This window comes from Bemisia tabaci, chromosome 4 (genome assembly GCF_918797505.1).
Source record: "Bemisia tabaci chromosome 4, PGI_BMITA_v3".
Classification (NCBI taxonomy): domain Eukaryota; kingdom Metazoa; phylum Arthropoda; class Insecta; order Hemiptera; family Aleyrodidae; genus Bemisia; species Bemisia tabaci.
The window spans coordinates 25508205-25535801 of NC_092796.1; the positions used below are offsets into that span (position 1 = coordinate 25508205).

The following is a 27597-nucleotide window of genomic DNA, read 5'->3' on the forward strand; positions in this document are numbered from 1 at the left end:
TAATCCCACAGTGTTTCGGCTCCATTACCCTTACATTGCAAGGAAGATAAAAAAGAAACGTGCCTTAAACTGGCAATGATTTAAATTTCCAAGCTCAATATAGACTTCTAGGTGTGAATGGAAGCTATGAAGGGTTGCCGAGCCAAATTACAATATTGCTTTGGCGGACTTAGCATGAGCATGAGCAATTGTGAAAACCATTGAACTCATGGGGCATTTTAGACTGGAAAATCGAACCTCTCTTGTTATTTTACAGATTCCAGCGCACTCGGGGAGAAAAATTTTGAGATGATCAATATTACCACTGCGTAATTAAGGTGTAGAAGCGATTGCAATTAGGTCAGAGGGTCTGTGAGGCTTTCTGAGCCGAAGAAGGTCTCCTCTTTGCACATGCCCAATAATTTTTAGAAAATCAACAATACATTGTACTTTTACTTAGTGAATTCTATTTGGAAAAACTTACATTTTTCTACAGAGTCTGGTTGACTGACAAGATAATAAAATCTATAAAATGTTATGAATAAAACTGTTTGGTAAGTAACTTGTACTATGAGAGACACAAAGAAAAAACAAAATGAAAAACGGTAACATTAAAAATTTTAACAAAAACATTTTCAAAAGACTGAAATGATAATTACAATTATTACACTTCATTTAAATCTTTGATTTTTTAAAGATGATGGTTTATTCATATTAAATTAACTTAAATGATGGTCACTTCCTTTCAAGGGTCAGCTTTTAATATAAGGCGCACTTTTTACATTTTTCTTGAGATGTATTAATGCTACAGAGAAAGTGACCATTCTATTCAATTTATGTTGGGAGCATGGAAAAACGTTTGGAACACTAGGTTGTAATTCCATGTAATAGACTATGATGGAAAAAACCTTTACTTATTTGGCACTGCATACACTTCACTATCGAGGTAAGCTCCATAAATCATTATAATACAGGACAAACACAATATAAGATAATGCTCGCTAGGCTCACTGTGACAGATATTACCTAAAAACATTCGCAACCATGAATATTTTTAGGAATCAACAATCAAACACTGAGATTTCATTCTGCAGCAGGCAAAAAACCAAAATCTATGGGTTGATAAAGTAGAGGGCAGAAAGATGCATTGGAAATCAAAATTATTCTCGTCTGAAAACAGTTTGTGTCGATACAGAAAACTTTTTGATTCAAGAAGCATTCCTTGATTAGTGTGAAAACTGCAGAAAAAAACAAAAATTGTGGTCATCAAAAACGCCATGAAATCTTACAGGTTATCTTTCGTATTGAATTTAATAATCATTCGATGTTTCTCAACTCAAAGTATAAAAATGGATAAAAGCTAGTTTTGAAGATGAATTGCAAATTTCAACTTTTATTTAACGAAAAGGCCATTATCCACTTTCCACATCTCATATTAGTTTGGTAGTGAATGGCTCTCAATGGAAGCGCTTGTAATAGGTACCATGCCCCAAGTGAGAGGAAATAAGTAACTAAAAATTTGCTACAAAGGGTCCTTAAAAAACATGAATCACTTAAAACAGAGCACTATTTGAAAACAAAATTAGTGAACGCTTTGCTAAATGCACTTTACATAAGAATTTGAAGGGTCAGACAGAGTAAAACTGAGTTGCTGTGGATGACTGGAGCTCAATTTGACCCATCTTGAACTGAAGTCGATTTAACCAACGCACAAGAATTAAATTATGTGATACTGGGTTAATTTCACTGGTATCAGGAGAACTGGGTGCAACAGAGGGCGATGTGGGTGGAAAATTGCAACAATTTTGTAAACGGAGTTGAAGGTGACCAGGTAACTGGAAAGAAAATAATTAGACAAAAATTAATTGGATTAAAAATATAGGTAATCGAGTTAACAGAAAAGTCAGTGAAGGAAAAAATTGGAATCATTGACACCGACAAAATCCTCTTGGATGCCTAAAAAAAAAATCAACCGATTACAACCGCAAAGGCTGACGTACCTACAAAAAAATCAATCTATCAAATGTTGACCAAGGCAAATCTTGCTGATGGTGATTAATATTTTGAATCCAATCTAGCAAAAACAACACTCTCGAAACAGCCATTGCGAAATTTCTTCAAATATTTGATTCCGTTCTATAGAAAGGTACTGTTAAACTGATCAAGTTAGAAAAAAATTAAGATCTGTCCAGATGTCAGGGTTCTGCATCCGACTTAAACAAGGATATTTTTAGAAAACATTGAGGATGACATTACCCACTACTTAGATACATTCCTCCATGCACTGCATTTATTCTTTCTGACTTTCTAAGAACTTTCTCAGATTTTGTAACAGACCACTGCCTAGTGGGGAGCAAGACCTTCAGACAAGAATACCTATTTTGGGCATTTACCTGGATGTGGTGCGCAAATAAAATAGGAGTCCAAATTGGCAGAAGTTTGCTGAGCACCGATGAGTGCACTTCCAAAAGGGCCTCTAAAAGACTCAAAAAGTGTAAATTTATCATCTCTGCCATCTGAAAAAAAGTAAAAAAATGGGTGGATTGAATAAGTGCTAGATTGGGAGGTTGTTTAACATAGGTGATTGCATACAGTCAGAGTTGCAAACATTGGATACATGATACTTCTGACAACATAGTACATACATCCCTACATGCACTGAATTTGTTCTTTCTGACTTCCTAAGAGCTTTCCTAGATTTTGCAACAGACCACTGCCTAGTGGAAAGCAAGACCTTAAGACAAATAGTCATGTGGTGATGAGAAACTTCTTAATTTACTGTAGTTCCAGTTCACTTTCTTGAAATTAAATTTTAATTTTCTTAGAACTTAATGGTCGGTGAAAGAAATTTCCTTCCCTCCGTTAAAAGCCTGAAAAAAGATAATTGAAAACTAACCATTTTAGAAAAGGAGACGAGCTGAAGAACAGTTGATGTGATTTTGGACCAAAAATCGAACAGGATACTCATTGATACAGAGTGAGCTTCACTCCTTGGGGGATTCATTTCAGCATACTGCTCCATGTAAACAGTCCACAGCTGGAAATAAGGACAGCAATATTTGCATTAAATGAAGGGAAATTAAATGAGCTGAATTAACCATCCAACAATTTATGACACAATAAATGATGATGAAAGAGACAACTGCTTAATAATAAATTACAACTTTGCCGAATAAATTCAATAGTAAAAAGTCAGAACTTCACCGCTAAATACACTGAAAAAGACTTACAGTTTTTCCCTGATGCATTAATGACTTTATACTGATACGTTTTTTTTTCACTATTGTAATCTTGACGAAGATCCAAGACCGTCTTTCTTTTTGGTCACTCTTAATGAGAGCGTTTAAAGAAAACTTGAAAAAGTTGCCTCGTGTACCCAAAGCAAGGAAATGCAAAAGTGCTTTTTAAAAACCGACCAGATCTTAGAAATAATGCTTTGTGCTCGAAGATTTTCTGAAAATATATGTTGACATTGGCGATCCTTTCTTTGGTTTGAACTAGGCAAGAAAACTGACAACATTTTTATAAAGTGGATTCCATGTGATAGCGCTGCAGTGACAGTTGGAAGAGTTACCATCTATCTACTTTTCACTCATAAAAACAAAAAATGATGGTTTTTTCACTCATTAATTGGGATAGCCCTAAGTAAAGAGCTGTATTTCAATGGGCGATTAGATGAGTCTGTAAAAAGATTCCAATAATCTTAGATTTGCACAAATCAAAAAAATATTAAGATGCCACAAGATAGTGCAAGTCTGGCTACAAGAATGAATGGTTATTTAGAAATATAAATTCAGAATAATACACAGTAAACTATTCGCTGAATGCTCAAAAAAAATATGCACCTGGCAGAGAACGAAAGCGTGAAATAAGGAAGACATGTGGATGACAGAAGTTTTTGACTGATCGATGAACCCCAAAAGAATTTGCTGAATATAATCAGCAACGTGGCATGATGCTTCTTGAGGGATTGGTAGGCAAGGTGACATTTGGAGGGCGCAGTGCGTGAGACTCCCTAATAGCAGCCAAGAAGCAAGTCTGACTCCATTTATACATTCGTTCAAATCTCGAGGTCTACAATAAACCAAAATTTAACGATATTAGTCAAAAATTAAATTGAATAACATTGTGTCCATTCTGGATCATTTTGCAGAGGCAAAAATGAACTATTTGCAGATTATTCCATGAGTTAGATAGGGAAAAATTAAGGGGTCCACAATAGCTGCTTTTCGACGGTGAAAGTCGGCAATCACATAACTCGATTTGCGACGTCGCAGACTTCCTGTCATACTTTATTCTTTAAACGGAAAACTACTCAACGGTAATTCCTTAAAACTGCCGTGATTTTTCTTCTATGTGCGAGGAAAATTCTGCAAAAACTGCAAGGAATCATGTCCATTTGTTCTCCTTTAAAAAAATAACATAGTTGCGGAGATTTTTAGACACCGCAAACGAGTTATGTGATTGCCGACTTGCACCGTCGATTTGGCATTATCAAAAGTTGAGAAGTATAACAAAAACTGCTTGTAGTTGTCTTGAAATAAAAATGGCAAGTCAGCATACCTCAACTGTAGAATTTAAAAAAAAAAAAAAACACATGTAATATTCCTGCAGCAGATGCATTTTAATATTTTGTAAATTTTGCATTAAAAACTTCACCTTTTTGCTTGACATGTAAAATTTACCAAAAAGTATTAGGTATTTAACCATTAATGATACATGACCAATCACTACAGGTTTATAGGTTTAAACAGTTGATTGGACTTCAAAATTATTTTATGATAAAATGCGACTCTAAAATACTCTAAACAGAAACATACCCAGACTGGACAACAGTTGGAGGTGCAGTATATAACCAAGGTAAATATCGAGCAACAGCGCGGCTATCTCGACTAGTGCCTCGGGTCATTTCTAATGCGACATACTGTGCAATGCCTGCTTTCAAAGTTCCACCCAAGGTGTCTTCATTCAAACCTGCGCTTAAATCTTTTCCATAGCTCTGAAAATGAATCATAGTTGTTAGTTCCAAGATGTTCCAAGTTGTCAGTTTCAACAATTGATTTTCTTTCTGCTGAAAGAGCTGCCTAAGAAAGTTGTCTCAAGAGGCAAAAAAATCTGTGTGTAGAAAGGAACTCTCATGAGATTTAATTGAATTATTAGTAAGAAATCAATGTTTCCGTTATCTGTCAATTTAAACGTCTATCACATCAAAAGAACCTAATTATTAGACTCATTTTAGCATATTTCAACTAAATGAAAAATCTCTTTAGTGTGCAAATTTGTAAATTCCAAGTATTACCGATTGCAGAAAAGTTTAGTGGAAACTGACCTTTCCTCAAGAAGAATTGAGCTGCATTAATTTTGGATTTTGCCATGAAGGAGACTTTTGAATTTACTGATTTTGATGTTAAATTAAAAGGCAATTTCTCCTTTTTGAATTATTCGAAAATTTTCAATGGGCTTCCTAAGTTCTGCATAATTTTATTTTTTGAGAATTCACTACATGTCATATTTTAAATCATACCCTGTCTGGTCATCACAAGTTGAAGTATTGAGCATGAGCATGTTTTCTCAAATTTCTTAGTAATCTGATTGATATTTTTCTCACAGGAAAACAAAATTCATGTATTCAGAAGATTCCTGCGGCTACGTCTTGAAACAGGTTGCTGTTCAATAGTCATTTTAATTGCATGAAGTAACCTTCTCAGAAACCTAAGTGGTCAGATTAGAACTGTATCGTAATCGTTTAATACAATCTAGACCGCGCATTAGGATCTTTAGGCGAGACGATAGGTAGGTAGCCAAGATTGCATGTAGTACTGGAAAATTCGAGGAATCAAAGGCACCCTCTGGCAAAACAGAAGTCATCCTACAATGAGCGACTTGCAGTACTACATGTATAAAAGGCTGTATTGATTCAGATGGAGATGTGTCTTCATCCCCTAGCTGTCTCGCTTCTTCTGCCTAAAGTCGGGCCTAGTGTCTAGTCGCTGTCTAGATTGTGTTATAAGTCTATGAACTGTATGGATGAAATGAGAAAAAGAGAAGCTATGGTTATTAGCACAAAGTACTAACCTTGATTTTTGAGAGGGTATGAAAATCAGCAAGGAACTCTAAAGCGTCAGCCAGATGTTGGCGCATACATTCGGCCGCGCCAGTGTTCAAGATGGGATTCTGTTCATGAAACTGCACTTTACCTTGTTCGATTGAATGTGCTTGTGGAAGGACACCACCTACATCCTGTAAATTTTACAAGTTTATGAAACTCCTGAATCATAATTTTAAATGTTTCTGAAATCACTTAGGTCTTGTCCACACAAGCACAGTTTGGACGAATTAGTTCTGCGAAACTGGGAATTTTGAGAAACAAGTTATAGCTGTGTTATAATAAGCTCCTAGAACAAGTTTGCCCGAAGTTCTGCGAACTGTGCTTGTGAGGACAAGGCCTCAGTTCGTTCAACTTTATTGTGACGATGGGTAATAAGGTCAACTGCGTTTGTGCCCTTCCAGGACAAAAAAATGAAACTTTGAAAGAATATTCTTTCATGGAAGAAAATCCTCAGCACTTTCAGGAAATAATGTTAAATAGTTTCTCACAGAAGAATTATCCAAAATACAGAACTGATTAAATCTAATAACTATATTGTTGGTAATCAATTAAAGAACAAAAAAGAGGCTATTTAATGAAACTTAGATTGTAGAGAGATTGATTTTGAAGTAATTCTAATGATAAATTTTGTTGAAGGATGATGATTGTTCACTTACTTGCAAAATGAAACTGATGAGAACTAGAAAATTGGAGTCTGGTATGGTGATTTTGAATTTTAATGCCTGGACCAGCTCAAAAATCACAGTTCTTGTCAACATCAGTTTTTCTCTTTCCTGTAATAATTAAAAGGACTAAAATATCATCAATTCACAAGTTGTAGAGCACTTGGCCCATGTTCAGAAATAAATAAATTAATTTATACACATATACTTTAAACAATAAACAATAAAAAAAAGAAAGAAAACACATATACACATAAACCATGTCAACAGAGAACAAAGGGAGGTTTAAAAAGAAAAATGTCTTGTGATTGATACTTGTTCTGTTCGATTCCATTGTGGTCTGTTTCATTACATTTTGTTTTCATGTTGATAATTTTAATAAAATAAGGAATAAAGCGCAGCCCTCAAATGTACCTACAAAAGGAAGGAAAATATTCTCTCAGTTTATGACACTTCATTCCTCATCCTAAATTACGACATTTATAAGTCATTTAAAGTCCCTAAGAAATTCATACCTCCTGTTTACACAAGGACATCCTGATGCAATTAAAATGGATTGGATATTTCATGTCCAGTGTTTATAGACTTGCTAAAAATATATTTAATTAAAATCAAGCAAGGTTCATATCATGCAACTTTATGAAGGGAGTGAGAGAAAATTTGAAAGCTGTGGAAAGAACACAGAATTTAAGGACGAGAATTAGCTTAATGAAGGAAGACTTACCCTGGAGTAACCTCGATAGCAGTAAAAGCAGATGTCGACTAAAGTGTTGTACTTAAGAAATGAATTTTGTATGCTGTAGCTCAATATCTTAGTAAATGGTTCCAACAAGCTCTAAACAACGAAAAAACAGTGGAGATAAATGTTTTTCAGTTTGAAATATCCATTTATTGCAGATGATTTGACATGAGTGGTTCGAAAAATAAGTTTGCACTGATCAGTAGTGGGTCAATGCCATTAGTCGCAGGATTGCGTTACTTGAGTTTAAACTTGTAGATTAGCATAAAGAAAGGAAATTTGTAAAAATACCCTGCTCTGATGTCCAATACTTAGAGATACATCACCCCTCAAAAATACTGCCTTTGACTTAGTCTTGCATTTAAACCATTATTCTTCTACCTCGGATTTATCGACCAATGCGGTGTGCGGTAATGGGCAAATTTGCGATAGTTGTTACACCCTTATCACAGATGAGAGTAAGGTGGGAAAACCAAGGTATACACTATTTTAGTGGATATCATTAATCACATTTTCAATACCTCCTTTATTACAGTCATAGATGCTTAAATACTTTGGAAAGCTGGCCGAGGCAAAATTCATATTCCTGACAACCGGTAGCCAATGTGATCAAATTATATATGTGAGCCAAGTATCTCTCAGACTTCAAATTTACTTTGGTCAAAACCTTCTTTGGTTTTGGATTTCATCCTCTTTAAACTCATGCAGCCTGCTTTTGTGCTTTGAAGCAGCCCCTCACTTTCTTTTAACATTTCCATCAAATATTTCCATTCTTCTTGCTCTCCCGTTTTTAAGCTTTTTAGTCCAACTTAGACGCGGGTAAAGATACCGCATCAACGATGATGTTGTGACCCCATTATCATTATGACAACAGCGTTTTGATTACCGAGCCTTAATTTTGTCCAGTTCGCAGCCGTCTTTCTAAAGTTAAGCTGACACATTTTTTTTGCTCTAAAATTCAGCAGCTTGATACTACAAGGTTTGCAACTAATCCAATGTTGATATATTTATGTGACGTAGTTTAGAGAATGTATCATTGAAAGACGATGTCATAATCAAATTGCATTTTTTTTCAAATTTACTTTTAATTTTGCTGAGTAAAAAACAAGCCACGAGCTATTTTCTTTCTTGCATTTGTGATTGTGTGAAACCCATACAACCCTTTAAGTTCTATTTCAGACCTTTTCCCAACCTCTGTGGCTGACTTCGTTTTACTCGGTTCAAATTTCTATTATAGAAGAAAAAGAATAATGATGAATAGAAAAAAAAATTTCATAACCTACTTTTGAAGCTGGTATGCCTGGTACTTTGAGGACAGAGTTCATAATGCGTAGGAGCGAGGAGGCCTCCGGAGTTGTGGGTAACTTACGGAGGAGGAGATCTAATTGTGTGAGGAATCCACTCCACGCTGCACAACCGAGACCAATCTCCAGTGGTAGACAGTCAAGATAGCAGGCTACATTGGCAAGGACCTCCTTCAGATTTGTGCTCACAAGTGACTTTCGAGAATTTAGACTCTGTAATGCATTGGTCAATTACAACTATTGTGTGGCAAAAGCAGGTTATGGTTTATCAGAGTTTTGAGTTATGCAATTTCTTAAATTTACTTAAAAAATGACTAGATAATTCTGACATGGAATAAATATCAATTCATTGATTAGCTATTTTCATAGATCGGAGTATCAATATAATTTTCATTGCAGGGATTAAATCTTTCTGAGTGAAAAGCACAGACTTTACATAGGCGGAAGTAGAAGTTTCGAAGAAATCATCAGGACTGCATAAAGTTAGTTGAATTGCCAGTTTTCTTACAATACAGCAAATCGGTTCTCTAAATATTATATGGTTCGCTCCTTTAAATGTTCTTCAAGAGGCAAAGATATCTTTATAGGAGCAGAAATTTTTAAGTGTGTTCGATGAATTTCCATTTTTCACAACCTAATGGTCTCTTAAGTCTGGAAGTTTGAGGGTTTGATAACACCTTGGCCTAAAAACATGTGTGAATTCCTTTGTGCCAATTTAAGGACAGTATGATTTAAAATCATATAATCTATTAACTAAATTGGAACTCATAAGAAAAAAAAGGAAAACAATTCCTCATAGATTAAAGGAAAATCCTTCAATTTTCCTCTAACCTATGACCACATCAACATTTTAGGGACTTGGGGATTAAAAATACTGGAATTGAACAATTCTGAAGCTCCAGCATAATTTTTCCTCTGAAAGGTGCTTAGCCCTGGTGAGATAAATTTCATTCTTAGTTATTACCTCAAATAGTAGTTGAAGAGGGGCTACGGGATTTAGTTCATTGAAATCATGGAGGGCTTGTGCTACGCTGCGGAAGAAATGATGTCTGGTTGATGCTGGAAAAAGTAAAGAGGAAGTAAAGATAATGAAAAACTGTGAAATACTATGATTTTTACAAACATCAAAGAGTCAAATATGTGTAGCAAGTTTATATTGGATGTTCAAGAATCAAAACGATGGATTGCAGGAACATATTCTGTGGGTCTTTCTTTAACAATTGATCAGGATGACAAGTTCTTGAAAAGTCAAAGAAATTTTGCCCAACTTTGAAAAGTCTTATGATATGAACTATAAATTTGAGCCCCTGCTATGTCTTCCCAAACTTCTGAAACTTTGGGAAAATACTATTGAGTGAATGCAGCGTATCCGCCTCAAGCAAAACTTTACCCATTTTGCGTGTATCCCGTGTTATATTTGCGTATTTTCCGTGATTCAATCTTATTAAGCTGGTAAGAATTCACTTTATGACATATTAGAGTACCAAACGGAGAGGAACTGACCTGAAACATGAGTATGAAACATTTGTACAAAAATTCCATTGGGGGCCAATTGATGCAGAACACAACGCAGAAATTGGCGGGCAACACTGGTTGCTCCTTTCGGAGTGCTCTCACCATGCCAAGTGGCCATTCTAAAAAAAAATGCATGAGAAAAAACACAGGTTTAAATCAATGCTAGGGAAAAGCATGACATTTTAATTTACAACGAAACAAATGTAACGATAAATGGACAAAGGCATCACAGAAAAATGTCAGCGAGTCACAAGGTTTCCATGATTTCTTCATTTTCAAATTTTCTGACTTTCCTTGATTTTTTCTGCTTATCCCTGGCTCCAAAATTTCCAACTGCCCTGATTTTTACCAGACTTTCAAAGTTAGAGTTTTTGCATATGAATTGTATCGTCGATTCTTCTCCATCTCTTAAAATCTGAAGACCTCTCTTACTTTTCCTGAGCTTACTACCGTTTTCTAGACTTGTTATCAAATTTGAAGACTGATAAAACAGCGTGAATCAAGTGAAGATGATGAAAAACTCACTTTCCAACAGTGATGAGAATATGTGGCAGGAGAGGAGCCGCCAGCGCAGGTTCCCGGTGGATGAATGTTCCTAAAATTACAATACACAAACCCAATTCTTCTTCTGAATACTCTTCTAAGGCTGTTCCACATTCTCCGCATCTGGAATTACAAGACACAAGGATGAATATTATAGCTTGATGCAAAAAAAATGACAATTTAAAGATAAAAAAGTAACTTGAGGAAATCTAACTCATGGGTTTCTCGAAGAATGCTACTAGTCACGTCATTAGAACTTTTTGTACAAAAAATTGGATCCTAACAATGACAAAATCTCACGTTTTGGAAATGAGGTCCAACTTCCTACAGACTAAAAAAAGTTTACGATGAGAAAAAGTTCTATCACAGTGGTTGAACTCTCTAAGATTCTTGTATGAATCTGCAGTTAAAATCGTTGTATTGCATAAGTATGAACCAAAAATAGTTGAAGTTATACAATCATTTGGAACCAATTCCAATCCCAAGAATTTGATACCCTAGTGACAAAGGTCTAATAGTGACTGAAGAGTTGAAATTCTCTTGTGGCAAAAAGTGGAACGGGATACTCGTTTTTAACATCCAACCAAAATGGAATAGCAGTAGTACTATTTCAAGATTGTACCTGAAGCGGAGGAGGCACTTTCTTTGCTCCCAGCAAAATTATTGCACCATAACTATGATTGTTGAGAGGGTCGAACAAACTATGAAAATAAAACTAACATTTGCACAAAGGTAAGATAAAAATTATACCTGTTGATGACACATTCATCACCAGTGCGGGAGGCACTTAATTTTAAATCTGTAGCAGCATGGCAAGCAAATTGTACAGCAGGATCAAGGGGGGTGTGATTTCTTTGATTCCTATCATGAAATAAGAAAAATTCAAAATGAAAATGACAAAAAAAATCCAATATTAAAGATTACATATAATTTTTTTGGAATCTTTTCCCTCACAAAATGTATTAAAATGGAATTTTATCTCAGGAGGAACAGGTCGCAAGGACAAAAATATCCGTATGTTTCCTTGAGATTTTGGAAAAATTTCCTCCATTTCATTTCATTTTTTTAAATTTAAATTTCTTGTTACCATCCTGACTTATTCTCCCAAAAAAGTAAGTCATATAAAGCGTCATAAGAAAAATTATGTTGGAACTAAATATCTTGATTTTGGCATAATTTTCTCAATTTTCCAGAGTGACCCGCAATCTTAATATTTAAAGTAATTTTAGGTTGAAGTATAAAATTATTATATTAATATACTAGGCATCAGATTATTAAAATTTTAGACACAATTACCATGCTTCAGGACGTTTGGAATGCTCAGCAGACAACGAATGCGGACTTGTTGATTTTCGTAATGGTTGGCGATAATTTTTGGAATCCTCTGACCTAACTGAAATCAGAATAATTATTCACAAAACTGATAAGTATGAATACTAAACAAGAACTTCATTCATTATTAATACTTAAAGGCTTTATAACATAGATTGTGCCATTAGGAGTAGATTTCAGACTTTTTTAATGTGTCTATCGTTATTTTGCTGCGATTTCACGAAGAGAAAGTCTATTCATAAGGCTGTATCTCTTAAAAGCGACTGACTCATTCATTACGCTTTGCTTCAAGATTTTCGTAAAATTCTTGGCTTATGTTAATTACTTACATAAAGATCATCTGCCTCATGATGTGCTACAGCACGGCTGTAGAAATTGGTAATGTCTAATTTTCTGACTTGAAAAACTGAAAGAATATCTATTCATCTTCTGTTCTAAAAAATAAAATTGTATCAGTGCACTTACACACAGAAGAAAATACAGAGTCTTGAAGTTGGGGTGGCGGTGACTCCAAAGCTACTTGTTTGATTAGCCGGCGAGGACTTACACTGGTGCTGCTCTAAACATAGAAGATAAAAAAGTCAGTAATGACAAATGCTGACAAAAAAGAAGCTTCCTTTCTCCTCCCATAAAAAAGGAATTACAAAATTGAAAGGTGGGTGTAGGGGAAAATAGTATTGGATCTAGGTAAGCTGACAAAACTGTTGAAGAGAAGCTCTCAAAAAGTGTTTTGAAGATTCATACGATTTCTCCGCAGCAGCAAAGATAAATAAATAAACGAAAAATGAGGGACCTATCTGGCTAATAACGTTTTTTTTCTCAACTCAGCAGCAGAGGCGGTTGTGCAAATTTTCCTCCACAAAATCGAAGATCCAAAGACAAATGTTAATAATTATGAGTTGGCTGATAGTCAACTACAGAAGTACTTCACCCAAAAATTGCATCATATCCGAGAATTTGCTCAATTTTAAAGTATTCCTCCTTGTAATCAGAAATGAGACAACTTGGACTATTTGCTTTGGATTCTCTTGGTAATCACTTTGTACTCAAATGATTCTTATTTCAACTCAAAATTCACTATGCACACAGCACTTCCGAGAATTTGAAATTTTTGGACCTACTTTTCAAAGAGCTGAAAGAGCAATCACTCATTTCTTTTTAAAAAAAATTTGGCTCACCTGACTGATCGGCTTGTCTAAACTATCTTGTTTAGGAAGAGGAGAGGTAGATAGCGATTCACTGATAGTGCCAGACAGGCTAGCATCTGATGTTTTAGAGTCTGAAAAAAAGAGATATAAATATATTTGATTTTTACAGTTCTTTTCTTTGTTTGTTTACTATTTTGCTCAAATACTGATCAAACTAAATTACAAAGAATACCAGCCGTATGTTAATAGGTACTCTATCTTGTCACGGTCCAAAAATGTCTCTCATCTCAAACCTATCAGGTGGAGTACACACCTGACATAGATATGAAACTATAAAATATAATAATTACATGTTTACTTAAAAAATAATTTAAAAAGATACGACAGACTTCAATAAAGACCCACCAAGTATGCCATGGAAAGTACAAAATACTTTGAGGGATAGGCTGTATAACAGCCGGTGGCTGAGCTTTACTTCAATGCCTCCTCACTCATTCTGTATGAGGCTGAAAAAAACTCTCATAGTATCTAAAGCTGTTATGGAATTGCAGCCCTGGAATTCAAAATTGAGGGTGAAAATTGCAATTTTTACACCCATTAAGTAAGTCAGAGGCTCCTCATATCCTAATAACCTAAGTCTTACATAATTTGTGAATTCAAGAAAGGACAGGCAAATATAATTCTAAAAAATGAAATTGACAATACCGTTTGAGTTAGATATCCCTAGAACATTGCTGACATGGCGCACAAGAGATACCATGCCCTCTCTATTCACTGGCGCAGCACCGATGGGCAAAAGTCGCTCTGGAGCGGGTAATTCTAAAGGAGAGACACTTTGCTTTGAGCCTGCTTCCTGATCTTTGTCCGACGGCCACCCTGCAAAGTTGAAAGAAAAAATTAGTCAAAAAATACGGCAAAAATTCTTTTAAATTCATTTTCTGGTGAGAAATGACGGAAGTATTTTTTATTTATAGCCACATTATATGGTGTATTAGATTGATGCTGAAATGTTTGAAAAGCCTTAATTTCGATTGACAAGATTATGTTCTAGTGATGATTTGGACGTATTTCTATCAAACGGACCTAAGCGCCATAGGGTGAGGAAGGTAGAGGGGGGCTTGGATTGGCGGCGGAATTGGGCGTCCGGCTTATTCCGTCCTATACTCGCAATGCTTTTCCATGGCGCTTAGGTCCGTTTGACAGAACGCGCTATCCGGGATTCTAAATCCCTTAAAAGGAACTCAAATTGGCGCTTAGTTCCGTTTGATAGAAATACGTCCATTTTAAAGTTGATAAAAATATTAAAATAAATAAACTTGACTCTTCACGATAGAATACTCTACAGGTATTTACTTTATTTTTTTTTTACATAAAAGAACTGAAAATTTAGCAGCTTAGTCTCTGTAAAACAGTAATTAATTTTTTAAATACTCAGCCCACTCACTACTAACTTACTTCCTTTTAAGATTTGGTCACTTTTAAAAGTACTTCAGAGGCATTCAGTACATCTTGCAAAAGAAATCACTCTACTGTAGACTTACCGACCATGTGAACATCCATCTTAGACAGTGGTGATTCTGGAGACGCGTAAACCTCTTCTTTTGGAATCGGAGATCGCGGTGGTACTGTCTTAGAGGCTGTAAAAATGGAAAAAATCAGAAATAAGTAAAGACGTATTTTATTCAAATCAGTGAAGTTATGCTGTGTCTTATTCTTGTTTTTTTCAGTTTTGAACAACTAATGAAAGCACAACGAACAACGTAACAACATAGGACAAAGTTTTTTAACACAGGCTTGGTTAAACAACACAAAAACGTCCCCTGGAGCAATTCGTTGCAAAATAATCATTAGTTCAGGGGTTCTCTTATGCGTGCAAAAATAAACCCTACCATCCACAACAGAAAACAACTTTGAACAAAATGCAATGGATACTAGTTTTCAGAAACTGTTGCAAACAAAAGACATCTTATTGATGTGAAAGAGCTTCAGTTTTTGTGCTGACGCCGATTGAACTGATGATTTAATCATATATACCACATAATGACTTTATTTAATCGATTGCTTGGTTTCTTCAATGGCACTGGCAATCTTATTGCATCTTGAATTATCTCAACTTTTGTTTCGGTGGCAGTTTGAGAGACGAAGGTTCGAATTTTATAGATCTCATTACAATTTTTGTAAAAATGAGCATAAAATTGTACAGTAAGAGGTGGGTTTCAAATTTTGCCAGTATGCTCATCGTCATTTTAAAGCCATTTTTCATTGAATTAACTCCAGTTTTCGCTCAAACCGCAGTTTTTAATTGATAAGTGAGAAAAGTTAATGCATTTTTAACTCACAATTAGACCTATGGCAATGACGGTGATACCCAATCAAGCATCTTAAATGCTATTCATAACTAATGATAACATGTTAAGGAGTTTGACTGACCAATGCTATTATTCCTGCTGACGATCTGTGGGGGTTTGAGTTCACTCGATGGGGGAAACTTATTTTTTCCATGCAGGGACTCCAACTGCCACGGGGGAGTTGTGATCATGACAGTATGATCAATGTTGCATTTTGGATGGTGAGCAGGCTTCAAAGCCATCTGCCTGGTGACAAAGCTATCTGTCCAGTCCATCACTGGCTCTTTGTCAATGAACCTGTTAGAAAAAAGAAACAGACTTAAGGCAAGTGACATATCTCAAAGAATAAAGATCTGGCATCTCAAGGTCTGCTGCTTCACAATTAAATTGTTTTACACAACTGAAGTCTAAAATGGACAGAGTTCATCAGAAAGGAACCGACCCCCATTAAGTTGAAAGTGAGACAAAGAGGTTTGAAGTTTCATTCCTGCATAAGGCTCAATGTAGAAAATAAACTTTAACCCTTCTTTTCACAAACTAATTTCTGTTTTTCGACTTTAAGTTTTTGGCAGGAGAAAATATACGACTAGTGGAACTCAAAAACATTCTCAACTCAATTTTTTCGAAAATATGAATTGGTTCCTCTCTGATAAACTCGGTCCAGATCAACTCTTCCTCTCATAATATCGATGGCCAAGGTGAGATACCACGTAACTCCGTTCGGAACGCTGCAGATTTCCTATCATACTCAATTGTTTTCTTTGGAAAACTATTTATCGTAACTTCTTGAAAACTTCCTTGATTTTTCTTCTGGGTTAGCAGAATATCCTGCAAAAATTTTAAGCTACAAAGTAAGCTTGTTTTCTTCCAAAAAAATAAAATAGGAGCGGAATTTTGAAACACTGCAGAGGAGGTACGTGGTTACGCACTTTGGGCATCGATATGTGGGTGTTGAAAATTGAGGTCATAATGGTCATCTCAGACCATATCATGGAAAAGCCCATACTCTGTACCGATCAGGTCCTTGTTTTTAGCACCAAGTTAATTAATGCATAGTCTACAACACCTCGGGAGTAAAACTAAAATAAATTTAATTTTTAGGAGAAACTCAACTTTCAAATTACATCCGTTTCAAAACTTCTGACTGTGAAGACTAACAATTTTAAATGATATTTACCCCCCTGATTTTTCAATGTGTATTTTAATTCGTATTTGATGAACTATGATATTATTTGATTTTGAATTTTGATATGAGTCGAAAGAATACCCATTTCCAGGTTCAAAACATTAGGCTTGCATTTATACTATCTTCCCTCTTAGGAGGGAGTTCTTTATTGGCTTGAAAATAGGAAATCTGAGGTATAGAGGGTTTTGAAAACCAAAATGTTACTGTATTTTTAACTTTTAGAAATGAAGAAAAACTTTAATTTTGAGAGGATGTATCATATGAAATAGACATCACTTACTTAGGGGTGGAAGGGGAAGCTGAAGTGTTTCTCGGCATTATAGGGGCACTAGGAGGGGGTTGAGGTGGTGCTTGTGAGGATTCAGAAGTTCGACCGACTCCAAACAGTGAGGAAGCGACTAACATTTTCATTCCCTCCCGGATCCCTCGTTTTCCATTGGCACTACTTGGCTGGGACTGAAATTAAACATTATCACATGCTATTAATTAGATTGGAGATTCGAACTTGAGTGAGGAGAAATTAGGGCTGAGCGCATGACAAATTTTGAATGCAGAGCAAATAGCTTTGATTATTATTTTTCAGAAAACGAATCTGACAATTGGGATATAAATATTTGCTGGAAATATATTATAATATGAATAATACGGATACTTAAAAATTGTAGACACATGTTTTTGCCGGCCTGGTTGCGACACATGAAGAATTTGCATGATTGTCTTTTACACATTGTGGAGGAATTTTACACAGCAAATTTTATGTCATTCAGAGAGAGAAAGAGTAGATTTGCTGAAATGCAAAGTTTGCACAAAACTTTCAGTGGAAACAAGCTGTTACACAGCATTTTGCACAATCAAAGGCTGATTTTTGGTGGTGTCGTGTGCCACAATACCTCCAATACCGCTGGTGCAAAATGTCACAAAACCATGATACATCAATGAGTGGGGGGAAAAAATAAAAAAAAATTGTAACACTGTGAATCTTCATGAGTCACAATTCAATGCCTCTACTTTGCATCAGGAAATTTGAGGCAAATTTTGGATCAGTTATTTGAATTTAAGTCTAACAGTGCAGTCTTAGACAAGACTGAAAGTAAATTAAAGAGTTTTCGAGGATGTGAATAATTTTTCAGGCTAAAATCATGAAATATCTCCTTGATTTTATTCTTGATCAACGGAAAGAATGAGACACTTCAAACTCAAGTAGACACTGCTATGGCATCCTTGATTCATTTAATTTTACAGGTAATTATTGATAGCTCTGTCTGAGGATGCATTTTCCAGGGTGTCACAACAGCTCACTGTAAAGTTATTTAAGTTGGATAAGTGAAAAATCTCCTCATCCTTTAACGCAAAGGTTATAACAAAAAACAAAACCCCCCAAAAAAACGTAAAGATGGAAAAAGTGACTCACTTGAACAGAATGATCTTCACTTCCAAGGAACCATGTTGGCCGTGTCTTACCACTTATTTCTACTTTTTTCTTGGCTTCCTCATCAGGAACTTCCTCAAATGAGCCCTGATTAGAAAACATTAGAAAACAAAAACTCAGTAATTTTTACACTCTGTTCTGCCAAAAAACCTAATGGAAATTTTGGTACGCATGACAATTTGACTGTCAACAGTTTAAGACGGCGATTGTTTTTGATAGAACAAATAGAATAATGTATTTTTAAGATGAAATTATGAAAAGTCCTTTGGTAATGCCATTTTTCATCTTCAATCTTTTGAAGCCTTACTTCACATCCTGTGACAGTGAATAACACTCCCTAGAATCCCTCCTTTTGGTGTACTTTTCGAAAGAGATACACTATTGCTTTCTCTCCTGATGTCTGACCTGGACCAAAGACCATGTAATGAGCATCGATCATGGGTCGTAGATTTTGATACTTGAATTGAAGAGTCATTGTTTGTCAATAATTGATAGGAAAGTTCTGATTTTGAAAAATTATTCTAAAACCAGAGAAAAATATTTAAATAAATGCAACTTGGTGCAGCGGATACTAACTTGAGAGCTACCCTGAGCTGTGCTGTCCGATTTTATGCTTGCAGGAATTACGGCCAGCTCTGATTCCGTTTCTTCAGCTTCCGTTGATGAGTAGCTATTGACAAAGAAAATAAGCCGTTTTAGAAGAGCAAAGGGGTAAAATCAATATTTTTAATTTTGGATGCCAAACAGTCCTACAGTGCAGTCCAAAGTAATCTGCGAATGCATCAAAAGTTGTTAACACTATCTCAATGTTGTAACAAGTATCACAGCATTTTATACAACTCAGATATGAAATAAATTCAGAGATTTCTTGCCTCTATTATAATTATAAACACCAAATTGGTTCTTATTTTTTTTAAAAAAAAAAACAAAAAAAAAACAGAGCGTATTCAAACATACTTTGAATCATGAATATGCGGTGGTCGTTTGTCTTTCTCTTGATCATGCGAAAAATCTTCTTCCCAGTGAGTTTCCATACTTCCTGCGCCTTTTTCATGCACGCTTCCAACTTGTGGTCGTAACCCGCAATCGGACGCTGAGTACCCAGGTGAAAATGGAGGAGTACCTCCACTCAGTCCTCCATCATTATCGATTCCCAACAACGGTTGACTTGTATCTAAAACAGTGAGACATAATTTTAGAATGAAATTTATTTAATGCAACTGTGACAAATTCAAAATTCTGAAAGTAACTCAAAGTGCAAGGCAATGGCACATTATACTTACATCTTAAAATCTTACATCTTGCATGATGCCATCCCGGAGAAGGCAGACAAATTACTTTGCTCAATTGCTAGGTGATCATTTTGGTTGCGTATTGCTACCTTTCTGATGAATGATACCTTGTATATTGTTTTGGAGATCCGAATATTACCAACCTAACATACTTTCAATGGTGATTTTTCTCTCTTACTCAATAATTTGGTTTTCATGTACAGAAATAAAAGCTCTTGAACTCCTAGACAATACCTCAGAGATCAGGAGGTTAAACAGGCGCAAGCCATGAGAATTAGCCAATCCAGGTTTTGACCTTTAATTTCAAAGAAATATTTTGCCAGGCTTTGATGTTCCTGACAAAGCATATTGTATATGCCAAAGATCTACATTTTCTGCATCATTGGATAAGTTTTAGGACCGTTGAGAGGTGTCAAAGTTTATTGATTTTAATAAGCTTGACTTCCAACCCTGAGTGCAGCGGGCAGAGAAACACTGGTAAGCGAATAGGTTCAGTTTTTGCAAGGAACTAAGTGCCAATTTATTGACAAAGGGTTGAGCTGAATTTTTGTCTTGAGTAATTTGCATCTTGCAAATTGAGTAGACAACATACCTCTAGATCTGGAGGGGGGTCCAGGCATGATGACAGTAGGCGGAATGTGGCGGCAAACATGATGCTGGGATTCGATTGTATTCATAACAATTTTTATGATTGACATAACCTCGCTGAACAAGGGTTCTGAAGAGTAATCATACTGGAATCAAACAGAAGATAAATAACAAAAAGTGTCATCGAAGAGAGGAAGACGACATGTTATCCAATAGAACAGCAATATGATTGAACAGATTAATTCCGTGCAGTAAAAATTTGATGGTTTGATCATTATAATTCGGAGAAAATAGTCAACCATATCCTTGTATGCATATACCTCCAGATATATTAAATTTTAGTAGAAAATTTAAAAAAAATTTTAGTTGCACACTAAAATTTAAGTCGTCCAAAACTTCATAATATACCTCTGGTATATCAATGCGCTAGGCCAGGATGCCTTTAAGTTCAATGCGCAAATGAGATATTATAATTTTTTTTCTTTTTTCATAATTTGATGTCACCATGTTTTAACAGGACCAAAGTGTGTATTTTTCATCCGTACATACATGAACCTCTTATTTATCTTATAACTTGCTTTAGCCCCCTTCATGAGACGAACACGAGTGGAGTTGCTGATAGTACCTTGTAAAAAAGAACTATCATTGTCATTAGCCACGATCGCCTGGCATAGGGTTCCAATAGCCAGAGTGTGTGAGCCGGAGAGATGAAATGCTGCAAAAGCAGGAGACTTGTTGGTAGGAGCATCTTCCCCATTAAGTGATTTTGGTCAAGCACTTGTGGAAGGCAGGACAGAAATGCATTCATTGAGGCGGAGCATCTTTTGGAATTAAAAATAAGAGAAAAAGTTAAAGATCAGTCTAAAAAAAAGCCCTGCCTTCGAGAAAAAGGAACTTTATTCATTTGCAATTAGCTTATTATTAAATAATCTTATGCAACAGAGAATCTTCATGTAGTTTAAAATAGTTTTCAAAAAGCCAATGAACATGCATACTGTTTACTGAATGAAAATCGATCCATATCTCATGGTTTGCACACAAAAAAATAATAGTTGCCCTAGCTATGACCAGCTATATAAGGAAAAGAATAATTTTTTTGATTTTTTCATGATCAGAATAAGCCTTCAGATGGATGGAAAAGGAAGCTACTTCCCCTTCCACAAGAAAACATAACTATTCTCTCCTTACAACTATTTCAGAGAAAAACAAATCGAGGAACTCTTGAAATAACCTGCATAAACGATATCAAAAGAGTTATCCGTCTGATGAAGTGCACTAGATTGCAATAAGTCAAATGTTTGTAACATTATCAATAAAAACATCACCTCATTCTTTCAGCAGACATGTGGAAAATTCTATCACTCTGATTGTAGCCAAGCAGCAAATAAAGATGACGTAACAAAATGAGCTGAGTTCTGGATGGGCCTTTTTCTTCGCTAGGAAATGCCTAGGAAAGAAAAATAAAGCAATGAGGAGAGAGCCTAAGGGTAGATGGATACTACGATGGGATCAACATTTTTGGAGGCACTTCCCAGAAAGTTATCTTAAATTCATACATTTATATTAATCAAAATAGTAACTACTGTCCATGGGTTCATATAGTATAAAATCGTTTCCGGATACACTTGAAAATCTTTCCAGAAAATGGGCCCAAAAGGCTATGATCCTTTTTGCCAAAAAAATTGAAAAGTGGAATCTCCGTGACTAACTATGTGTGTACACGAAAGTTCCGATTAATTTGCCTATTTCTGGAGCTTGAATACCATTGTCCGGATGATAGGATTTAGTGCTTTAGACTGCAGAGACAAATAGGTGGCAAAATTCCTGAATTGACACAAATGGGTGATTATACGATTAGAGCCAAGGTGACGTTAAAGTTCATTAAAATTCCTGAACTCTTGCCATGTTTTTCAACCGGTATCTTTCCTATCAGGCTGCTTTTTGATAGTTAGAAAATATGACCACTTGATTTGGTTTCTTTTCTTCATCTTATTACGATCAAGCTATGAAAAAAACTGCATTCAATCTTCCCTCAACATCAACATTTCATCAGCTTTCTGGAGAAATAGTGGATTCCAATATGTTGGAATGTTTTACTTAAGAAAAGGGACCATCTTGATTAGATGCTAAAAACATGCCTGGTCTGATCGAGACAAGAACTGCATCAGGAGAAAAATCAAAAGATGTATGGTCTCTTTGTCTGCCTCTTCTAGCTCGATGATTCGGTGCAGTGTTATTGTCGAATCTGTTTCTTCATTAAGATTCAAAGAGTAGAGATGCCCATCTAAAAAAAAAGATGAAAGAATAAAATAATATTGCATACTTAGTTCAAGGTGAAGTAGCTTTCTTCCACCTGCAAACGAATTGCCTTTTAAATGGAGATGAATAAAGAAACCAGTAAAGCTAGACATCAAAAATTTACTGGAGTTAATACTATCGAAATTTGAATAAAAAAGCATCAGTAAAAAATCTGCAACAGACAAATGATCTGATCCGATAATTCACGATTGAAGTTACAGAGAGAAAGGGAAACTCTAATATGTTTGATGTCCTGATAAAAAAATTAATAAATAAAAAAAAATTGATATTAATTTTTTCAATTTTCTCCACTTGAACTTCCTTGATAAGATATAAAACAATGGGAAAAAATTATGAAGATAAATTTGATTTTAAAAACCATGATGGCAGAAAAATTCTAGGTTCAAACTATTCTGCCCGAAAATCATAGCCAGAAAAAAACAAAAATTAGAATCGGGCAGATGCATTGGAATTCTGTTGGGTCAGGGAAGCTGGGGTCAGGTTGAGAGATTTGAACCTGTGTAGATCTTCTTTTAATCTCGTTAACAGACCACACTCAGTCAGTGAACCCAGCTTAGTATCACTCCAAGTCGTAGATGGCAATAAATTGCTGTCATGAATATGACGCAAGGTGTGGCACTAAAGTGCAATCTCTGCGCCATCTGCCGTTGCTATCAGAATATGACTCTTAGAATGAAACAAGAAAAACACTCAAAAAAAATTACTATCAAGCAGTTGGAGATGCGAACGCATCGAGAAACAACTGTTTGCTCTTGAACAGGAAAATCACAGATCCCCAAGTGTTTGTACAAAGAAGGAAAAACACTAAAAATTTGACCCTAATACTGTAAGTAATAGGACGGTGAAATGATGCCGGATCCACTCTATTTTGCGGGGTAATCAAAGCCAGGAACAAACAAAAGTTAGAACTAGAGTTAAAAATGAACTCTAATGAGTTTCAGTGCAATACTGAGGGGAAGAGTTTATGAACAGTTGATGAGCATTGAACTCTTACATTTCGAGTAAATTATAGTTCACACGATAAAGGCTTAAAAATCAAAGTTATAGGTGAGAAGGTACCTATAAAGAAATTTTAATTATTAGTGGGAACTTTCACCATAAATCAAGGTCATTATGGTTTCAGTGAATACTCAATCTGATGAATGATCAGCTATTTTTTTATACTTCTGAACTGGTAAATATTAATGCGACACTTTGTCTAAAGAAAAATTAAGCAATAGTATTCTTACTGGTGAAAAACTCAGGTAGATATTTTAACTTTCATACCCTTTTACATTCATCTTTAGTGGCAGCGATTATGTGCAGTACAGAGAATATATTACAGGTGCATGAGAGAAGAGAAATCGTGCTACTGTCAAAATCACTTAATTGGCAAGCAAAAATTGATTTCAAGCAAAGGGCAGGGTTACATCGAGGTCAGACCCAAAAATGTGATATAGGAGACAAAGTGGAGAGAAAAAAATTGAAAGAATGTTGAGGAAAAATTTAAAGGCATCGCATGACTAAAGGGTTTTGGTAGAAGACATGCCACTACTAAACGTGCATCACTGTTCCATTTGAAAATAATATGAAATTTATGACAGCAAAAGGGAACCCTCAAAAAAAGAAACATATTGGTTTAGAAATATAATATAATCATTCAAACGGAGAAACTCAACTTCAAAGATGGTTGCCTTCGGAATTAAGTGCAACCAAGAGAAAATTTTCCTCTCAGTAATTAAAATTAAAGAAGTTCAAAGAGCCTCAGGACTTCACTGCAAAACTGTAAGAGGAAATTTTTTTCAATGGGGCCTCAAATGAAGACTATAGCCTCCCAAAATTTTAGAAAATAATTCTTTTACGCCAACTTGTTGCAATGGTTATGTACCAAATCTCATGAAATTTAGATGTCTTCATGGCACTGAACGCATGAATATTGATGAATACGCATAAATACGAACACTTAGAGAAGTGGATGCAGCCATTTTAAAAGAAATCCCCCAAACCCTCTGTAATAGTAATTTTTTTGGTGAGAAATAAACTAATTCTCAAACTTGTCAAAATTCTTGTCTACAAGTCCTATTTTAAGATTGTTCATTCCACACTTCAAAGTATGAGTCTATTAATTGCATCCGTGTAATATTCTTCACTCTAGTCCATGTGAAATTTGCAGGGCCCCTTTTCTAAAATTAGCACTTCAAATTCCTACAAGGGAAAACAGATGATGGGGTAATAAACTGATCTGCTACCCGGCTGCAAGGCAGGAACGAATCTGTTGAGGGAGGTAGGGGGGTTGAACAGAGGTTAGTGCAAGGTACACAAAGTGAGTGACTACCTGGTTGAAGTTGGCTACTCAAATTAGGGGGATTATTAGGAACTGAAGCTACGCACTGACCCATTCCAAATCGTGAACTTTTCCGTTTCAGAATAGGTGCGGAATATTGCCGACTGTACTGTTTCTCCTTGTCTGCTAAATATCCATGCACGAGAAAATACAGAAAAAAAAACCCAATCGATCACAATTGCAGTAAACTTTTTTTTCTATCTAAGAAACTGAGGAAATTTGTTGGATGGGGCATTGATGGATGTTAAGACTTTTGTAAGACACTTGGAAAATTCTGGAATTGCGGATCTGAAAATTTCATATTTTAGCGTTTTAAACTTAATAAGGAACTATTTTTATGGAAAGGCTTCAGTTTTCTAAATTTTTTTGCACCCAAGATTTTATGCAAGATAGGGTATTTCTGACGTTCTTTGATACTGAAGTTAGGCCTGCTTTATTTTTCTTTTAAATGACATAATATGTGCTACAAATGTACAATAACAGCAGTGAAGCTGAAGCTGCCATATATGGCTGTTATTTAACTCAAAGATTCAAAATGATCGCAACATCGCTTATAAGTTTTAGAATTTTCTAAATGTTATATTGCAAAAAAGGACATGCCTTTGCATATTATGTAAATAAATAAATTAATAAAGCTGTTGTTACTTTCTTGAGATGAGAGACAAACCTCCAAGATTCAAATTTTCAAGTACTGATTAAGACAAGAGCAAATGACCAGAGTATATTTAAGGAGATAGTCTGAAGAGAAGAGTGAACATAAAGTTAAGAGATAGAGAATACTTTTTTGACAGTGAGAGTGATTTTTATACTCATGCGTCAAATTCAAAGACCATCACTTGAGTTTTACATGACTTGCAAAGATTTCAACTCAGGTAACAAAAATAGTGAACAAATCTGCAATAACGGGAAGAAAGAAGATGGCTCACCCACAAAAAGTTCTGATAAAATGCAGGAGAGAAAGTGAAGGAGAAAAGTGACACAAATTAAGAAATAGTTTTCCTTGAAAAAAGTGCTTGAGAAAAATCGTGTGGGTTGATTCCTCACTAAAACATGATGTTTCAAGAAAACAGGAAATGAATTTGATAGATTCAAGATATTTCCTCAACAATTGCAGTTTTTTCCTTATCGTGGCAAAAAATTTTGTACGGCTCCCATTTTGAACAGGACTTTATGAAATAGCTGATTTCAATTAAATAATAACTTTCAAATCACACCCAGCCCTCTGGCTTTCTCACTTTCTCCTTCTTTCTGCCTTCTCAAAAAACAGGATTCACGAAACTTTCTATAGAATATTTTTAAAAAAAAAATACATAAATTAAATACTCTCCCACATCTCCAATAACCAAAAATTTTGACAATATATTGCACTCTGTTTATTCTGCTATTTTAGCAATTTACAAATTGAAATCTTGCCTTGAACTCAAGCCAACGTAGCCTGCCAAACTGAGTGCAGTCAGTTTGAAAAACCGACTCTGGCAAGACTGGTTGGTCAAGGGAAAAAAGATTTGAGATTTTCTTTACTAACAGTTCTTTAACTCAGAGTTCAACAAAGAGGCCAAACAAAGGTCTGCAGATGAAGACAAAAAATTACAGTGGAGCCTCAAACTGAAGTTCCTGTACTTCCCAGATGCTAATTAATGTACATATCTACTCTTGCTTGACACTACTACCTGTAGGAAATTGGCATTATAAGCAGACAAATATATGATTTAATAACTCGACTGGTTTTCCCTGTTTTCCTGCTTGATTATTTTTAAATAATTTTATGAGATCATGAACTAGGTATCAAAGGCCAAAAAGAAAATTACTGTGAATATCAAAACATAGAAAAAAAGGGGAAAATGGGCAACATTACCTAGTTTGTAATCTTGACGAGACAGCATGGAGGCAGGTGCTGACATGGTCCTTTTGTACGGCCATTTGGGTCCGAAACTGGCACTCAGTGTTTTTGCTGAACTTGTATCTGATTGAATCAAAAGTGCTTCTTGGGCACGGTGCAGTTTCTTGATCAAAACCTCGCTTGTCAGGTCAGAATTTCGCAGATCTGTAGGTGAGATAATGTGTCCTTGACTCAATTCTGATCATTAGAGATGATTATTTTCATAAAATATATCAATTTTACTGAATAAACTTGTGAAATTTAACAGAATAAACAATTATTCTGAATACTAAATTTGAATTGGATTGGCAACGCTTTACAACAGCACCTGTTTACAAAGATTCACAGAGAGCAAAAAACCATACAGATGTTCCTTTTACACTCAGAGAGCTAATAGACCTTCCATAAAAAAGAGAAGGACACTGAATTTTTACACTTGGGACGTTAGTAATACATCAACACACTGAAATATTTTTAAAATACATTTTCGAGTGCATATAATTTTTTTCAGCTTTTATTTAAAAAGATTTAGGGGTATGCATTTACAACAAATAAATAAATTAACTCAGAACAAGAAAATTTAGCATCCTATCCTTAAAAATCATCTTTTATCTCTGACTTTTTGGTAGATGTGAGTTACTTTGATCAGCTTGATGGCAGCAATAAAGACAGAGAAATAGACATAAAAGTTACTGGGTTTTTATTCTCTTTTAGAGCAGAGCCCATATACTATGCTATTTCTAACATTGCAATCTTACCAGCAAACTGCCGTGCAATGGGTCACTAAATCAAGAAAGAACAAGATGTGCACATTGAAATCGTGCAAAAACAGAAACTGAGAAATAAGCTGTTCAAAATGCGCAACTTTGCCACAAATTTAAATCGCTGCGGTTTTGTGCCAA

The 27597-nt window shown here is 35.3% G+C and overlaps 1 protein-coding gene across 6 annotated transcripts in view; it reads right to left on the reverse strand.

Moving 5' to 3' along the window:
- Window positions 1-114: 114 nt before the first annotated feature.
- unc79 (UNC-79 domain-containing protein) overlaps window positions 115-27597 on the reverse strand; it is a 45286-nt gene continuing 17803 nt past the window's right edge. For 2 of the 6 annotated variants that reach the window (XM_019045172.2, XM_019045177.2), the window contains 29 exons: window positions 26672-26860; window positions 24808-24942; window positions 22313-22458; window positions 21500-21621; window positions 20800-20995; window positions 20179-20320; window positions 19252-19468; window positions 18871-18964; window positions 18277-18381; window positions 17146-17321; window positions 15762-15976; window positions 14873-14968; window positions 14037-14207; window positions 13362-13462; window positions 12649-12742; window positions 12148-12244; window positions 11602-11712; window positions 10834-10974; window positions 10297-10427; window positions 9758-9852; window positions 8773-9006; window positions 7475-7585; window positions 6745-6861; window positions 6055-6219; window positions 4800-4978; window positions 3825-4053; window positions 2876-3016; window positions 2373-2495; window positions 115-1814 (listed from right to left, as the gene is read on the reverse strand). In XM_019045172.2, the coding sequence (XP_018900717.2) occupies window positions 1608-1814; window positions 2373-2495; window positions 2876-3016; window positions 3825-4053; window positions 4800-4978; window positions 6055-6219; window positions 6745-6861; window positions 7475-7585; window positions 8773-9006; window positions 9758-9852; window positions 10297-10427; window positions 10834-10974; window positions 11602-11712; window positions 12148-12244; window positions 12649-12742; window positions 13362-13462; window positions 14037-14207; window positions 14873-14968; window positions 15762-15976; window positions 17146-17321; window positions 18277-18381; window positions 18871-18964; window positions 19252-19468; window positions 20179-20320; window positions 20800-20995; window positions 21500-21621; window positions 22313-22458; window positions 24808-24942; window positions 26672-26860 (4280 nt within the window). In that variant the 3' untranslated portion in view covers window positions 115-1607. The remainder of the gene's footprint in view (window positions 1815-2372; window positions 2496-2875; window positions 3017-3824; window positions 4054-4799; window positions 4979-6054; window positions 6220-6744; window positions 6862-7474; window positions 7586-8772; window positions 9007-9757; window positions 9853-10296; window positions 10428-10833; window positions 10975-11601; window positions 11713-12147; window positions 12245-12648; window positions 12743-13361; window positions 13463-14036; window positions 14208-14872; window positions 14969-15761; window positions 15977-17145; window positions 17322-18276; window positions 18382-18870; window positions 18965-19251; window positions 19469-20178; window positions 20321-20799; window positions 20996-21499; window positions 21622-22312; window positions 22459-24807; window positions 24943-26671; window positions 26861-27597) is intronic. The other 4 variants (XM_019045173.2, XM_019045175.2, XM_019045174.2 and 1 more) reach the window with 4 other exon arrangements.